General features: G+C 47.2%; 1 protein-coding gene across 2 annotated transcripts in view; it reads right to left on the bottom strand.

Annotated features, from left to right (window-relative positions):
- Nucleotides 1-7,244, bottom strand: part of VRK2 (VRK serine/threonine kinase 2) — a 61,597-nt gene extending 54,353 nt beyond the window's left edge. For both annotated transcript variants that reach the window (XM_066626201.1, XM_066626210.1), the window contains exons 1-2: nt 7,044-7,244; nt 1,080-1,220 (exon numbers count right to left, since the gene is read on the bottom strand). In XM_066626201.1, coding sequence (XP_066482298.1) covers nt 1,080-1,215 — 136 coding nt within the window. In that variant the 5' untranslated portion in view covers nt 1,216-1,220; nt 7,044-7,244. The remainder of the gene's footprint in view (nt 1-1,079; nt 1,221-7,043) is intronic.
- Between the last annotated feature and the right edge of the window lie 11,086 nt (nt 7,245-18,330).

The raw sequence follows: 18,330 nt of genomic DNA, 5'->3' as shown, positions 1-18,330 counted from the left end.
TTTTAGTTCCTTGCAGAGCCCAAAAATAGCAAATTCCAGGATAAATTATGCCAAATAATAAAAAGTGGCAGAATTATGCAAAGTAAGAGAAAATATCCAAGTCTGCATCATTTATACAAGGTGCAGAACTGAGTTTTCTTGGGTTACCCTGGCACAAAATTTCCAATCTACTTTTTTTAAACACAGAATGTACACAATCCTGAGTCTGTTGCCTTGGAAAAAGGTGAGGCCTGCATAAGGGGGGGCGGGGGACAGAAAAGATTTTTCAACTGTTGTGTGCCTCAATGAATAGATAAGGACATTTTCAGAAAAAAAAATCTCCTTGACCAGGGCTTTTCAAACTGGGGCATTGCGATGCCCCAGCCTATGGGCCCTGGCCACTGCCCCCTTAAGGGGCAGGGGCAGCGAGGAGGCAGGGAGGAGGCAGGGAGGAGGCAGCGGCACAATCCCCAGGATTGTGCCGCTCAGGGGGCTTGCAGGGGCTTGGGTGCACTTACCAGAGCCTCCCAGTATGCGGGGAGCCCTGTGCAACTGTCTGCAGAGTTCCCCGATGCTTTAGAAGTGAATGTGGAGAGATCACGCTCCACTTCCGGTTTAGTGGAAGTGGAGCTTGATCGCTCCACTTTCACTTTTGAGGCATCGGGGAGCTCTGCAGACGGTCGCGCAGGGCTTCCTGCACTCCTGGGAGGCTGCAGGAGACTCTGGTAAGTGCACTCATGCCCCTGCAGCCCCCTGAGCGGCGCAATCCTGGGGACTGTGCCGCTGCCTCCCCCCCACCCCCGCAAGCAATTACAGTGGTTTCAAACGCCCTGAGAGTTTGAAAATCACTGCCCTAGATAAAGTGTTGGAGAGGGTCCAGGGAGATCTGGGTTCAAATCTCTGATCAACCACAAAAGTCACTGGGTAACACTGGGTCAATCACTCTCAGCCTCACTTTTCATACATGTATTTTAATAACATTCTGCATATATATATTTTAATACTATTATAGTTATTCAGTTATGCATTTGCTGCTCTGCACAGACAGAACAGAAATAATCCATCCCACAGTAGTTTTAGAGATCGAAGTCATACATTACCTAAGTAGATCAGACCAAATCCTCCCTGGGCAATCAAACGACCAAGCCTCCATTGCCTTTTTCCTGTGTCTTTCAGGATGACTCCTTCTTGGAGAGGGACTGGAAGGTTGTTTTTTGCATTCCTTTTTGGAGGCATTGCACCTGGGGTGAATAGAAAATCATTAGAAAAACATACAAAAATTTTCCAAACCCTTCATATTTTTTAAAAAAAATCATTTGGTGTTCTTTGGGACACTCAGGCTGTTAGTTGGCAACCTTCAGTCTCGAAAGACTATGGTATCCCGCTCTGAAAGGTGGTTCTGGAACAGCGTCTAGTGTGGCTGAAAAGGCCGATTCGGGAGTGACAATCCCTTCCACACTGGCAGCAAGTGCAGTCTGTCCCTGGCCTGTCTCCCTGGCTATGGGCCTTCCTTCTTTGCCTCTTAGCCTCAGACTGTTGGTAAAGTGTCTCTTCAAACTGGGAAAGGCCATGTTGCACAGCCTGCCTCCAAGCGGGACGCTCAGAGGCCAGGGTTTCCCACTTGTTGAGGTCCACTCCTAAGGCCTTCAGATCCCTCTTGCAGATGTCCTTGTATCGCAGCTGTGGTCTACCTGTAGGGTGCTTTCCCTGCACGAGTTCTCCATAGAGGAGATCCTTTGGGATCCAGCCATCATCCATTCTCACGACATGACCGAGCCAACGCAGACGTCTCTGTTTCAGTAGTGCATACATGCTAGGGATTCCAGCACGTTCCAGGACTGTGTTGTTTGGAACTCTGTCCTGCCAGGTGATGCCGAGAATACGTCGGAGGCAGCGCATGTGGAAAGCATTCAGTTTCCTCTCCTGTTGTGAGTGAAGAGTCCATGACTCGCTGCAGTACAGAAGTGTACTCAGGACGCAAGCTCTGTAGACCTGGATCTTGGTATGTTCCGTCAGCTTCTTGTTGGACCAGACTCTCTTTGTGAGTCTGGAAAACGTGGTAGCTGCTTTACCAATGCGTTTGTTTAGCTTGGTATCGAGAGAAAGAGTGTCGGAGATCGTCGAGCCAAGGTACACAAAGTCATGGACAACCTCCAGTTCATGCGCAGAGATTGTAATGCAGGGAGGTGAGTCCACATCCTGAACCATGACCTGTGTTTTCTTCAGGCTGATTGTCAGTCCAAAATCTTGGCAGGCCTTGCTAAAACGATCCATGAGCTGCTGGAGATCTTTGGCAGAGTGAGTACTGATAGCTGCATCGTCGGCAAAGAGGAAGTCACACAGACATTTCAGCTGGACTTTGGACTTTGCTCTCAGTCTGGAGAGGTTGAAGAGCTTTCCATCTGATCTGGTCCAGAGATAGATGCCTTCTGTTGCAGTTCCAAAGGCCTGCTTCAGCAGGACAGCGAAGAAGATCCCAAACAAGGTTGGTGCAAGAACACAGCCCTGCTTCACGCCGCTTCGGATGTCAAAGGGGTCTGATGTGGAGCCATCAAAGACAACAGTGCCCTTCATGTCCTTGTGGAAGGATCTGATGATGCTGAGGAGCCTGGGTGGACATCCAATCTTGGGGAGAATCTTGAAGAGGCCATCCCTGCTGACCAGGTCGAAAGCCTTCGTGAGATCTATGAAGGCTATAAAGAGTGGCTGTCGTTGTTCCCTGCATTTCTCCTGCAGTTGTCTAAGGGAGAATACCATATCAGTGGTGGACCTGTTGGCTCGGAATCCACACTATGATTCTGGATAAACGCTCTCTGCAAGTACCTGGAGCCTCTTTAGTGCAACTCGGGCAGACAACTTTCCTACAATGCTAAGGAGAGAGATGCCACAGTAGTTGTTGCAGTTTGTTCTTGTACAGCGTGATGATGTTTGCATCCCTCATGTCTTGAGGTACTCCACCTTCTCTCCAGCAGAGACAAAGGATTTCATGCAGCTCAGTGATGATGATCTCTTTGCAGCACTTTAGGACTTCATCAGGGATGCTGTCTTTTCCAGGTGCCTTGCCAAAGGCAAGGGAGTCCAGGGCCACGTGAAGTTCTTCTAGGGTTGGTTCACTGTCAAGCTCCTCCAGCACAGGCAGGCACTCAATGTTGTTCAGTGCTTCTTCGGTGACTACATTTTCTCTGGAATATAGCTCAGAGTAGTGCTGCACCCAGCGTTCCATCTGCTGCGCCCGATCCTGGATGACCTCGCCTGTTGCAGACTTCAGAGGGGCAATTTTCTTCTGTGTTTGACCTAGGGCCTGCTTGATACCATCATACATCCCCTTGATGTTGCCCGTGTCAGCTGCTATCTGTATCTCGGAACAGAGCTGGAGCCAGTAGTCGTTAGCACATCTCCTGGCAGTCTGCTGGACTTTGCTGCGAGCACCTCGGAGGACCTGCAGGTTGCGCTCACTGGGACAGGCCTTGTATGCTGCTTGAGCTCTCCTCTTTTCCTCAATGACTGGTGTCAACTGCTCAGAGTGGGCTTCAAACCAGTCTGCTGTCTTGTTGGTCTTCTTGCCAAATATGGACAAGGTGGTGTTGTAAATGGCATTCTTGAAATGTTCCCATCTGTTGGATGCGTTTGCATCGACCGGGCCTGGAAGAGATTCCTCAAGCGCTCGTGCAAATTCCTCCACTTTTCTCTGATCCCGGGTCTTGCTCGTATCAATGTGAGGTCTTCCTTCCCTTTTCGTGTGATACAGTCGCTTTGTTTGCAGTTTCACTCTGCTGCACACCAGCGAGTGGTCGGTGTCACAGGCAGCACCCTGATAGCTGCGTGTGATCTTGATGCTGGGAAGGCTGGAGCGTCTGGTGAGAATCAGGTCGAGCTGGTGCCAGTGCTTTGATCTTGGGTGTCTCCAAGAGACTCTATGTTGGGGCTTTGTGTTGAAGAACGTGTTGCTGACACAGAGACCGTGATGACAGCAAAACTCTAGCAGGCGTTGGCCATTTTCATTCATCTTCCCAGTGCCGAACTGACCTAAGCAAGTGGGCCACGAACTGTTATCAGCACCAACTCTAACATTGAAGTCGCCGAGGATGAACAATGGCTCTTTTACGGGGATCTTCTTGATAGTGGTGGCCAGGTCATCATAAAATTTGTCTTTGGCTTCTGCTGGAGACAACAGAGTCGGTGCATAAGCACTGATGAGAGTGACAGGTCCTGCTGATGACTGGAGCTGCAGGGACAAAATTCTTTCACTTCCCACAGTAGGTGGGATGATGGATTTCAGCAGGGTATTTCTGACCGCAAAGCCAACGCCATGTTCCCTGGTTTCATTTGGTGGTTTTCCCTGCCAGAAAAATGAGAAATTTCGCTCCTTGACAGATCCGGAATCTGGCAGCCTTGTCTCTTGAAGGGCGATGATGTCCATCTGCAGTCTGCTCAGCTCCATGTCGATGACAGCTGTTTTGCGTGCATCGTCTATTGCTTGCAGGTCATCAGAGAAGCCAGGTGTCATTGTCCTTACATTCCAGGTGCCCAGCTTTAGGGCAGGAGTTTTCTGTTTTCTATTGCATGGTGCAGAGTTGTCGATCCGCTTGTCGGTTTTCACCCTAAACCCCACGCACTCCGTGAGGTTAACGGACCGTGGCGAGGCAACACCTTACTGGCTGGGGACTGCCCAGCTTAAGGCGGGCGGTAGCTGCCCAATGAGATGCAATGATCTCTCCCACCGTCGGAAGCAGCCCCTGGCGTCATGCCCTACGCCAATCGAGCAAAGACTTATAACCGGTAACTGCTGCTTCCCGTGTTGTGCCGACGCCGTATGGCGAAGTTGGAGTGTCCTCTCCAGTGCGCGAAGCCTGGGTAAAGAAGGTATGGAGGATAGGCTGTTACCCATGCAGCAAATCCCCCCTCTCCACGTCGCTGGAATGATCCAATGGAAAGGCAGAAACCAATACGGTTGGTTCCAGCGGCGTCGCAGGAGTTGCCAGAACGTGACTGTGTGCAGCCACGAACTGCCTGAGGGACTCCGGCTCCTGATTTTGCCTCGAGGTTGACTCCTGAAGCCTTTTCCACAACTGGATGTAGCCACAAGGCAGTGGAGGTTTGGAATCAGAGTTTTCCTTCTCTTAGATGTCTCCCTATTCAACTTCCTGATAGCCACAAACCCCTCTCGTGCCCCTCCCCCTGCATCCCGTCTGCCTCACCACTGCTCCCTATTCAACTTCCTGATAGCCACAAACCCCTCTCGTGCCCCTCCCCCTGCATCCCGTCTGCCTCATCACTGCTCCCTTTTCAACTTCCTGATACACACTCATCACTACTCCCTTTTCAACTTCCTGATACACACTCAGGCTGAATATCTACATTATTGCCTTCCAGGTGTGATTCATCCAGACCAGTGGATTCTCACGCATCAAAAAACAAGCAGAAGATTGCTGCCATTTTCCTCCCATATCTCTGCTTCTGTGTTTTAACAGCAACCTGGCTCAGACATTTAGGAAGCAAAGCTTTTCCTGGCATGAAGGCAAAGTGGAAAAGCTTCACCTGCACAATTACCATGCGATTCTGTGAATGACACAGGAGCAAAGCAAATAAAATGATGTCAATCTCAAGAACGGAAGGAACATTTTCTCTGCCAGTATTTGCTCTTTCTCTTAGAACAAAGGAAAGCATAGGAAAGATAAAAGGAGATAGCAAGATGCAATGGGTTCAGGGTATGTCTGACAACCCGGATGCTTCTAACCGATAACACTGGAGTATAACAAAGTCTTGTAGAACCCTAGAACAGTAAGTTCATTTAGCAAAATCAAGGACTAGAGTTAATTTTGTCTGATGCATAAAGCATTAACTTCAGCAAGTGGAATTTGTGCTTCCTTGCACACACACACACACACACACACTCTCTCTCTCTCTCTCTCTCTCACTCACACACACACACACACACACAGCTAGAAAAACAAATAGAAAAGATGGGATCAAAGGGCCATGGAATACAAAGCACCTTAATAAAGCTTCAATTGGATATTCTTGATCCTTATTCCCTCCCCACTCCTTTAATCTCTTGCTGATGTGTAGGGCAAGTGGATAGAGACCTGTTCATTTTATCCTTTTACATAGCCTGCTGGGCCACACTGGACACTGCCATAAACACACAAGTGTCACAACTTCAGGCCATTGGGGAAACAGGATGCTGAGCTAGAAGGATCTTTCAACAGATGCAGCACACCTTTTTTTACTAGGTCATCTCCACATCACATATTTAGTAGAACTGGCCTTAGGCTGTGCCATCAGAATGTTCCACATGGCCCACTCTCCCCTGTCATCTGTAACTGCTGATGTACAAAGAGGATGGGGAAGTACAGAACTGCATGACCTTAACCACAGATAAGTTCTTGTAGTCATTGGGCAGGGAGAGGTGAGAACCATACACACACACACACACACACACACACACACACACACGCTGCCTTTTCTGGGACCAGCCAAGCACTCAGGGGCATGTCTAAAATAGCCCACAATCTGCTTTAAGGTGCTATACAAATGCATTCTCAGTCACCAGAGCCTACCTATGTGCACCGATGAACAGTCCAGCCTTGCGCATCTCTACAGAGGTGGGTTCCACCAAGTTTAATAGGACTTGCTCCCAGCATCAGCCAGGTATGTGGGTGCCAACTGCAGCCTTAGACACAGCTAGTGAAAGGACACCTGCTCCTTGGTCTGATTCCATGTCACACAACCTCAATACCAGCAGCAGTAACACAGGCAGCTTGAAAAGCCAGGGCCCAAGCCTGGCCAACTTGCCAGCACCTCTGAGGTCAGGAAACGACTGTGCCTGCCTGCCCGCCCACCAGGGGACGCAGTGCATGCCCCACTGCCACAGCTGCTCTGGCACTGGGCAATGGGACAGGACTGGGCCCAGTCACTACTCAGCAGGGAGCCAGCCAGACTTTGTGGCCTCCTCTCCAGGGCGGGCTCACTTTGCACAGGTGCTACTAATTGCTGCTGCGGGCGGGGGGGGGGGTGGTCCAGGCACCCCGCTGCCCCTCCTCACGCTGGAGCGCTGCACTCACCCCTCTCCAGGCCAAACTCGCGAGCGGGCTGTGCGCAAAGGAGAAGCAGCCCGGGCGCCTCCTCCCTTCCCTGCCTCTGCAGAGGGCAGCAAGAGCAGAGCCGCCTCTCTCGGGCGCCCGCCGCAGCAAGGCAGCCTCTGCTCCCGGGCCGACACTTTGTACCGCTGGCCGCTTCCCTTTCCCAAGCGCAGCTGCTCCGCTCCGCGCCGCGTCACGTGGGGCTCCCCCGGCAGCCAGCCAGCCAGGGCGTCAGCAGCACAAGTGCCCAAAGGGACCGGCCGCGTGTTCCTCCCGGCGCAGCCTATCAGAGGGCGCGGGCCGCTGCCCGCTGCCCGCATCCTTTCCCGCCTGCATCTGAAATGCTGGGCAGGCGCCTCGCGTTCGCCCCCTGTGCCTGCCTGGGGTGATGAGAGCCCAGTCCGAGCCAGGTCTACTCAGGAGCAAGTCCCATTGTGTTCAACGGGGCTTGCTCCCAGGAAAGCGTGGAGGGGACTGCAGCCTGAAAAGCGGGAGGGAGGGAGGGAAGGAGGATGTCTGGTCGCAAAGCCAACACAAGGATGCTTCTGCCCTTTCGGATGGTGACACTTTCCCTCTCAGGAAGATAAAATGAGAAGAGCCCCGCTGGATCAGGCCAAAAGAGCAGCCTGTGTGCGGAATGCACTGATCCCAGCTGCACCCCACAGCCCTGCCAGAGTGGCTGCCACACCCCCTGCCTCCTCCACTGACTCCTAACGGTGGCCAGTAAGGAAAGGAATTCTCTCCTTGGTTGCTCTGCACAGAACGTAAGAACATAAGAAGAGCCCTGCTGGATCAGGCATAGGCCCATCTAGGCCCATCTTCCTGTATCTCACAGCGGCCCAGCAGATGCCTCAGGGAGCAAACAAGACAAGAAGAGACTGCCCTCCCTTGCATCAGGCATTTTGAGGTAGCTCCCACCCCCTGCTGTCTAGTGTTTCTGTTGCACTCCTTATGGGCTGGCAAACCTGGAGAAAGTGCCCCCCCCAACAGCCAAGTGTTGGAGCTCACCCTGCAAATTGGGTGATATGATTTGAAAAAAGATAACCAAACCTATAGTAGTGAACAAGACAGGAGGGGAGGGGAGGGGAGATGCACTTAAGGAACATCTTGCATGAAAACCAGCCAGAAAGGGCTGGCATTGGGCACAATCCAGCCTATGTTCAGTATGTAAAATCCCACTAATCTCAATGGGGATGGTTCGGCGTATGTGTAAATGACTCCTCTTCGGAAATCCAGGAGAGATGAACAAGAGCTGGGGCATGCCCACATGAGTCACTTGGAAACTCCCTTGGTTGCCCTAACAATAAAGGGAGGCATTGTGAACTGCCAATGTGGAAGTAGTTTCCTAATGCCTACTTTTACTTTTCTTTCCTGTTAGTTGCCTCAGACTATTTCAGGGCCACATTTAAAGTGTCCTTCGGATTGGAAGTTCCAACAGTTTTAAATTGCTGAATAAGCAAATGGGGTTGTTGTGTTCTAGGAGGAGGGTCTAGACCTGCAAAGACCCCCAAATTTTAATTTGTTTAATTTAATTAAAGCTGTTGTTTTTGTGCCCATAGCCATTTGGGAGGGATCACAATTTGAATTGGGGCTGTGGTGTGGGAAGGGCAGGGTTAGCTCCCCCCTTCCCATCCACACTGCAGCTCCAATCTAGATCCCCACAAGGTCACTTTTTGAAAAGGTAAAGACTAGAACATCCAACTATGGAACACTCATAACTTGTCTCTTTTGGCTCTTGGGCATTAACCCATTAAATAAGGACCACTTCACATCTTATGGGTGCAATGCTATGCACACTGAACTGAAAGGGACATTTAACTAAACATGCATAGTATAGCATGTTCTGTATGGTTCTTTGGTGCACATGTAAGTTGATTTAAGTGTAAGGAACAGCACCTTCTCTGTGAGGAGGGTCACTCTGTTTTTCCTGGTTTTTGAAAGTCATCACCTGCTTTTGCTCTGCAACTGGTATTTTTCAATGACATTCTGCCTCTGAACTTGGAGGTTCCATAGAGGCTATAGCTATTGTTAGACTTTGTTGTGTTCTGCTTTTTAAACAGGTAAATCCCAGAGATTTCAGGATGAGAAAGGCCATGTGAGAGCATTGGGGAGACCTGTTTGGGTTTTTGCAGCAGAAGCCTGTGTGAGTAGCTGCTCTCCTCAGGGGCCTGAAGAGTCCTAGATCAAGATGGACAAGAAATCTGAGACAGTCCTCAGCTAAGTTGTGTTTCCTCCCACCCATATAAGTTTTTATGTACTGAGCTTTTCCAGAGAGTTGTAAGCAATAATAAGTTATTAGAAGTAAGCAATAAGTAAGTTATTAGAAGTGGTCTGATGAGTTGCTATTGTGTTCATTTATCTGTTAAGCCTTCTCCTCATCCTCCATGAATTGTCTAATTCCCTTTTAAAGTCATCAAAGCTGGGCGCCATCACCACATCTTGTGGCAGCAAACTCCATAAATGAATCAGGCACTGGGGTCTTAAGTGTGATAGTACCCATAGGGCTACCAGGTGGTCATCTCTGGACTAGATTATCTCAGACCCCCATTCTGGCTGAATTATGTGAGCTGTGAAAACTGCATTTCTACCATTGCTTGGCAAACCACTCAATCACAAATCAATCATTTACCTGAAAACAGAGGAAACAAAGTCTCCCGTTTTTCACCCCCGGTGGTCTGTGTTCTTCCTGCATGCAGTGCTGCTATTTTTGTACTGTTTGGCTTTCATTTCTCTAAAGCGCCTGATCTTTTTGCTGTTGAAGAATAGCTGTGACCTCCAGTGCAGCTTGTGCCTTTATGATGTTCTCTAGTCATCAGTGAAGGATGGTGGCTTTGGGGTCATCACTAATGTCAGCTGTAGATCTCAAAGGTCTGCGTCGAACTGATGGCGGGCTGCTGCTGCTATGCACACTGAGTTACAGCTTCTCCCTACAGAGAGAGCAAGAAAAATCTCTGTGTTATTCATAAATCCAGATTTTTCAATTGCTTCAAAAGAGTTGGCTCAGGCTCTTTTTTTCTCCCATATTTTTAGTACAGTCCACAACACTCTAGTATCCTCTATCAACTTTGCAGATAATATCCTGTGAAGCAGAGATGGGTTAACTATATACTTGAGTGACCTGCTCATTTACTCCAGTTTCTTAATAATGTCAACACCTCTGGCTGGGAGGGTCCCCCAACAGGGATCTCCTTTGCAGACAGTATGCAAAAGTGACATAGTTTCAGAGTGTGAGATGGGAGTGTGTTTTCCTCCAAAAGCACCTCTTTTGTACCATGTTTGAGTTGATATACAGGATGGGGATACGTTCTCCTATCCCCATTGTTATGCGATTTGGTCATTAAGTGAACAGTAAGCCCAATCTATTGCCTTTGTTGTGTAAACAGGCATTCCCTGCCAGACACTAGCTGGCTGCAAAGGCCATTGGAGAAAGATTGCCTCTTTTTTGCATTAAGAGCCTCTTTGTTGTGTAAACAGACACTTTGCTGCAGGCTATAGGAGACTTGACTGCCTCATTAAGAGCCTCTTTGTAGTGCTTTGAATACCATCATATATGTGATCCGTCATTAAGTGAATGGTTGTTAAGCGGTGCACACCTGTACTTCACCTTTTGCAAGTTCCCAGTTTCTACAATATTGACCATTTTTTAAAAAAGAAAACCAAGAAAAAATAATGCATGTTAACACCTCACAATTAATGCATGTTATATGATCTTGAGAATGATCTCCTAGTGAATCACACAGAAGTGTCGTTTTAGATGAAAGTCCACTATGCAAGAATCCCAGCGACCAACAGGAAGTAGGTGGTCCATCAGAAACTGGCCAGTAATGGACTGCTCTACTGCCCCCTTTTTCCACCTGACTCTGCTATAAAGACTACTCTGGCACTGCGTATTTTAAAGTAAGAAGTGCCAGGAATTCTGTTTCCTTAGATGCCATGCAGTCTGCCCTGGAAACCCTGCTCCTTCACCCAAAATGCATTCAGGTAGACTGGGCCTACTCAGTGGCAAGGCAGGAGACTCTCAAAGCATGCTTAAAAGCAAATTTCTTTAGTGCCTCATATCTTTTGGGTTTTGTATATTCTGTACATGCATAAAGACTAAATGCTATGTTACAAACACCTGGATTTGGCAATGAGGGATCTGTGGCTGCTGCTGTGCAGTTACCCTAATAATAACACAATATACCACTGTTTTTGTTTGTGTGGGAGGTTGCTGAAGGAAAGAAGGAAATCCATATCCAGTTCAGCAGTTGAATGGTTCAACCATTTCCACCCGCCTCCTGCAGAGGGAGAAGAGGGACACCAAAGTCCTCTCCTTGGCCTGGCAAGGTCCAATATGATACTGTAACTTAAGGCTGTATGTGTGTGCACAAAATTATCATATAGCCTTCCTCTATTTTCCCCTGTCTCCACCTCTCTTTCCTTCCTTTTTTGTCTCCCTTGTGTCTCTTTTTAGATTTCAAGCCCCTTAGATAGGAAAGCACCTTCCCATTCTGTGTATTGTATCAGGCACATGGGAGGAACTACATACAAAAGCAAACAAGCAAGGGTTATTGAGCAGTAGCAGCTCTATCCTTACCTAAAGCACCGAGCAAGGAAAAGGCTGGCAGGGGGCTCTCAGGGCATAGCTGCCAGTGTTACTTTAGGGCAGTGACTTTCAACCTTTTTCATCTCACGGCACACTGAGAAGGCACTAAAATTAACAAGGCATACCATCAGGTTTTTTTGCAATTGTCATGGCACACTGCACTGCCTGCCAGGACCTCACATGCCTCAATGGCCCTACTAATATATGACCCCCCCAAACATCTGCAACACACCTGCAGTTCATTTTCAGTACCCCAGTATGCCATGGCACAGTGGTTGAAAATTGTTACTTTAGGGACGGGTGGTCACTACAGCTCTTGGGAGGCTTCCTCCAATGGTATGTCTTGTTTATTAAATGGCAAATACATGAACCAGAGCTATATTTTCAGTGTACATAGTGCTGTCTGGACTGAGTAGTAAGAAGCATGATATTATACATGGCTTGGTTCTGCCCCAATTAAGCATCACATTATTTGTATTATGACATATTCCAACTTAGATACACCTCCCTTGTATGGCATTATATTATATCTCAATTCCTTTTTTAAAAAAAATCTTTTTTTTTTTAACAACTTGGTTCAAACTCAAGCTGATGATAAAAGGAATGGTTCAATTATCTGGAAATCTTGCCGTTTCACACCTACATTTGCAACAGCAGTGGCAAGCAACTTGTAACTTCTCACACTGTTGCCTTGTGTGACACCAGCGTGGTATTTAACACTGACATTTCCACACTTTCTCTCTCCATCCCTCCCTTTAGCCCCAGAGTGCTTAAAATGCCATTGCTAAAATTACACCAGGGGACATAACAACCTTGTATAAAGAATCTCAGCAGGCAATGAGAGAAGCAAGAAGTACAGTCCCCAAAGCTGCAGCCGAGAAAGTTATTTGCGTCCATATAGGATGCTGGCAGTTCCATGAGCACTCTGTGGTGATTCCTCGCCACCAGGTTCTCAGAACTTTTCAGGTAATTACTCCTTCAGGTACCAAGGGACCTCCAGCATCCAAAGGCCATGCCACTCATCTCCGTCAATGTCTGGGGTGCATTGACACCCATTTTAAAGGCTCTGGCACAGTTTCATATGTCTGGCCTCATGATTGAGATCACATCGTTACAATAATTAAGGAACCTCACCTTAGAATATTATCAAAGTGACCCACCCAAACCCAAGTCCATATGGCTGGAAATAGCTAATGAGTCAGTTAATGTACTATGTCTAGGAAAAAGCGTACTCAATATGGATGGCGCGATGGTGTCATTTACCAAAGTGGTGACTGATTAAGGGTTTCTTTTTTTCTGTATTTTTCTCCCCAAGTGGACAATTGTTAATGTTCTGCAACACTCTACGAGTTCAAAGCATTTTTTAACTGTTGAAGGAAAGCAGAAGAAAGCGAGTGGGATCATAAAGTGAACTTGGCATTACAGCCGTCATTGGATAAAAGACGTGCCTTCACACGTGGTGGGTTCATCACTGTTCATCAGATGATAATGTGCTTGTATGAATGGGCCACCACAGATATAACAACACTCATCTCCCACAGCACCTCAAGTGCCAGACTTTTCAATGGAGTCTGTTCATACACTCAGAGCACAATACACTTAACTCCCCCAGTGCCTACATGGCTGTGAGTAAGGGAAGGGGGCAGAACTGGGTGGGGGAAAGGTGGGGGGAGAGGAGGAGTCAACTGTCATATCCTAATCCCCCTCCCGGGCTGGGAAACCTGACACGAGTTTCTGCGCCTCCTCAATAGAGGGCAACTGGGACCTCCTGGGTGCTACACTCGGTAAGGGAGCATGTGATCCCTTACCCTGAGAAGACCAGACACTGCTTCCCTGCCCCATTGGATATAGCGGTCACCATTTTGGTGCCACTGTAGCCCTGGCTGCTAGGGAAGCATTGGATTGTGCTGTGTGTCAGGAGGTCCCCTATTGCTACTTGGGGACCCCTGCTGGGTTCTTTTTTTGTTTTTTTCCACCCAATTGAGGGTGTGGCAGCTACTTGGTCCACTGGTTCTCTAACATACCCTCTAGGTTTAATTCAAACAGGGGGTTGGTGAGGACCACTGAAGGTGGGGGACCTTTCCTTTGTTTTGTTAAAGTTGTTTTCTCAAACTCACAAGATAGCAGATTGGCTATCCCAAGAGGATTTGGAGCTGGTAAGCTTAATTTGATTTGAATTTTGGAGCTGGAATCTGCCCCCTGGCCTCTTTGACTACACTATTTGACTCAGTTCCTTCAGGTTTTGACTCATAGCCAGGTAGCACTGGATGTTTTTTTGCTTCTCTTCCCCAGCAGCAGGATGGTCTGCATCTCTCAGCTCTAACCAGTGGCAACTGATGGAGACACTAGGAGAGAAGGGACAAAAATGTCTTCTCTCCTTTCCTTAGATATTACTGCTAATCTTTGGACATCCCCTCCTAGACAGATTCCTTCTTGAATTAATGAAACTGCCCAACCTGAAGTCTCACACCAGAACACTTCCCTGCCTTAAAGGAAAACATTTGCCAAGCTGTCAGAACCTGCTTTGCAAACCCTCAAAACTGGATCCCCTCCCACGATGATAGCATTGACTTGAGATGCACCCATTTGGGGCTTGGCGTAGCCCAACCCAAGAGGCAGTGGAGGCAGCTGAATTCCTGGAGTACAAGACAACATGGTGGAGGTGAGGAAGCCATGGTCTTCATAGCTCTTCAGGTCTCATTCTGCATAGCTGTAGCCTCTTTCCCCTCATTCAGTCAAGTGCAGCCATCTTTTCATCCCTTCATTCCATCTACCTATATATAACAAGAAGAGGCTGCAGTACAAGAAATCATTGAGGAGGAAGTTGGATCATTCTCTCCCACTGCTGGCTACATGCGCTAGATCAGCGATTTTCAACCACTGTGCCGTGGCACACTGGTGTGCCGCAGATGGTCTGCAGGTGTGCCACAGGAGTTTGGGGAGGGTCATTTATTAGTAGGGCAATTGGGGAACGTGAGCCCCCTACCAGCATTGGTGTGCCTTGTCAATGGTCAAAACACTGATGGTGTGCCTTGACCATTTTAGTGCCTTGTCAGTGTGCCATAAGATGAAAAAGGTTGAAAATTGCTGTGCTATATTGTGGAGAGACAGGCAACATTCCCCTTTGACCAGAACTGCAAAACAGCTGGGACCAAGCAAGTCTCACAATTTGCAGAATTACCCTATGCTTCCTGAACAGCAGAAGAGAGGCCTCATTCTCAGCCACGTCAAAAGGAGAAGCCGGCACAAGGAGCAAACATTTGCCCGAAGAGAACATGTCTCTCAAGATTCCCACAAGTGATATTTATATCCTTAAGAGATTTCAGAAAATACCCTTCTGAAAAAATCTATTTTTCCCCCCACAAAGGCTCAATTTGACAAACCATTCAAGTACAGGAGGTTGCTGTAGTGATATAATGACCGTGTCAGGGACAGACACCCTTATGGGAGGCAATGAGGCTATTTTATCTGATGCAGACACAGAAAATCTAGCAAGTGCCTCTGAATTGCTAGCTGTTTGGGCTCCAAGATGGAATTTCTTTTGCCTTTGTTTCGAAACTACCCTGCTGCAATTTTTCTGCGCACCATTCAAGCCACTTCTGAGAAAAATATTTAGCAGTACTTTGCTCATGCCAGGTCTCCTTGGGAAGAAAATTTATATCATCTGAAAATGGAAAGATAACATTGCCTCTATTGTGGTGGGGTGAGGGGAAGTTCCATTCATTTAAGGCCTTGCTACAGGGATAGGAAGGAAGATAGGTTGGAATCTACTGGTCAATCTGTGAGTGATTTCTAGGAGATTGACAAGGATTTCCAACTCCAAAAAGTTTTACACAGCAGGTAAAAATAAAAACCACGCGTGAATCACTTATGTTTTAGCATCAATATTCTTCAGCTGTAAAATGTGTGTGATAGCTGCCTTTGATCAGGGCTTCTAGCAGCTCTAAAGGTCAGAATTTTGTGTTAGAATCTCTGATCTGTAGTAATTCAGATGGAGCGTTGTACTTGTACACAGTGGTCATTCCTGTGGATGCTTCATAAATTGCAGTAGGTAATTTGCTCCACCCCCGACCTACCATTTTCCATCTGGCTCCACCTCTATACAAATTTGCAGCTGGCTTCGATTGGTGCGTTTAAGGGGCCTAGTATAAGCAAAGTAGATCTCACTAGCCAGAAAGGTGTCCAGCCTGGTTGTAAGAACTACTGCAGACCTTCCTAGATTATCATCTTTTAATATAAGAATGCAGCTGCTGTTGTCATCAAGGCCTCTGATAGGAATTTTATTAGGGGGTACAAAGTTTATTTTGGGCTCCTTCCCTTTTCCATTGGATCATAATTTCTACAAATTACAATAGATAAAACTATGTAGGCTTGCTCAAAATGTGAATGCTAGTCCTCACACAATGTATACAAACATTTTCTGAGATCCCAGGAAATTTCCGACTCCCTTCCTTCCTTCGGCTCCCTTTTTGACCCAAGGCCTGGCTACAATGTAACCTCTGCACCTCCTTCTCATAGGCCCTGGTGAGATTGGAAAATGTAAGATCCCCAGAAATTTTTGGACCCCCTCCCTTGGCCCCAGAGCCCCCCTTTTTGACCCTGGGCCAGGGTACCATTTTCCCCCTGCACTCCCCCTCCATGGGCCTAGGGTTACTATCAAAACTATGTTCACTAATGCTGGAGGTAGAAAACCAAAAAGGAAACTTGTCTCCAAAAAGTTGACCAAATGATAGGCATTTTCAATTTTTAGGAAATTAGGAATACTAAAGACATCCAACAGCATCTCTTCAGCCTCAAATAAAATCACTACAAAATTTGTATGCCTGGCATGACACTCTATAAAAGATAAAGGAAATCTATATGACCAATAATGAAAATGGTTGGCGCTGTGGAAAATCGGGAGCAGATTTCATACATGTTTGGGAAACCTGTCTTCAAATAAGAGCATATTGGGGGGGGGGGTAATCTATATAATTACATTAATGATTGGTCATGATAGACCTCTCTACTCATTAACAATGTGTTAACTTATTTATACAATCCTGTAAAAATAAAATTACTACTTAATTTGGAATCTTATTACAGCTATATGTTTGGACAGTGATGAACCCCAACAAGTGTACCTGTGTAGCAGAAGGTTCCTTTTCTATCCAGGTCCTCTGCAACAGACAGGGGGTTTTGGCAGACAAATTGGTGTGGAAAAGGTTGTTGTGAAGTTTGAAAAATGCTAGCCTATTCGATAGCAACTATGATATAAGCGGTGGCATCAAAAATTCTGTTTTTAAGAGCAGCCATTCAGAATCATAAGCAAGTTGCTTGTTGACCTTTCTTAAATTGTTGACCCCCCAGAATTGTTGATCTCCATGTGGAGACACTGACTCTCCATTTACCTATCATGGCTAATAACTGTTGATAGAACTATCCTCCATTAGTTTCTTCTAATTGTTTTGTTGAAAGCCATCTAAGCTAGCAGCCATCACACATCTCGTGGAAGCAAATTCCAGAACTGAATGATGTGTTGAGTGAAGAAGTACTTCCTTTTGTCTGTCCTGCACAAACAGCCCATCAAGAATTAATGGACAGTGATCCTCAATTATAATATTATGAGAAAGGGAAGAAAATGTATTTCTATCATCCTCTCTTCAGGAGTGACCTGATGCTTACATACTCTCATGAATGCTTGGGAAAACATTTGACATTCATTTGCTCCTATTATTTTTCTTAATGTATTCTAGGTTGAGCACTCTTTTCTGTGTCCAGCACAGGAGGTTCATTAACCAGAAAAACATGAATTTTTTGAAATAACTGCATAAAAGTGACATATAAATACAACAATTAAGGGAGCAATCCAGAAAGTGCCCTCAGCCAGCACAAGTTCCTTACACTGGCCAAAGAGTGTCGCAAAAGTGCCATAAGGTACTTCTGCAACAATTCTGTAGGAGGGAGGCTGGCCCAGGTCCTGTTGAGCTGGCGCAAAAGTAAGCCCACACAGGCTGAGTCAGGCTGGCACGGGCCTAGTGGGGTGTGGGGAAGGCGGGAAAGAGGTGTTTTGGGGTGGGAGAGGGTGGGTGGTGATAGGGCCCATGGGTGGACCATGAGTGAGAAGGAGATGGGGTCAGGCTCCTAACCCTGGCCCCGGGCAGCCCAGAGCAGCTCCGGGCTGCTCAAATCTGCACCACCTCTTCAGATGGCACAAATTCGAGTAGCCCCATTGGGGCTGCTACAGCATTAGCCAGGGTAAGGAGAAAGAATTCACAGACAGCCCCAACCCCGTGTTGGATACGGGGCAGGCCAGCTGGCCCTCCCGTTCCAATTTGAGTTAGAATTAGGCTGTAACTCAAGCAAAACTACCTCCACATTAATAGTTAGGATTCCGCTTTTAACTAATCAAAAAGTTTGTGGTTACTTACCTCCTGATTCAGCTAACATGTGGAGGACTGCACACTATCCATTGCACGCTATCTCCCATCCGTTTGCACACTATCCCCACCTGTTGTTGTGGAGACAGAATGCGTGAATGTCACCTATGCATGCAAAATCCAACATGCAAAATCCAATCAATCAATCAAGCAGCAATGGTTCATTTCCTTTGCTGAATCTAGAAATCAACCGTGCAATTTTAGCCTACTGCTGTTGGATTTTATGTGCATGAACAGCTTTTGTATATTCTTTCCCCATGTGGAT

This window comes from Tiliqua scincoides, chromosome 1 (genome assembly GCF_035046505.1).
Source record: "Tiliqua scincoides isolate rTilSci1 chromosome 1, rTilSci1.hap2, whole genome shotgun sequence".
Classification (NCBI taxonomy): domain Eukaryota; kingdom Metazoa; phylum Chordata; class Lepidosauria; order Squamata; family Scincidae; genus Tiliqua; species Tiliqua scincoides.
The sequence above is the reverse complement of the archived record's forward strand: the minus strand, read 5'-3'. Positions and strand labels throughout refer to the sequence as shown.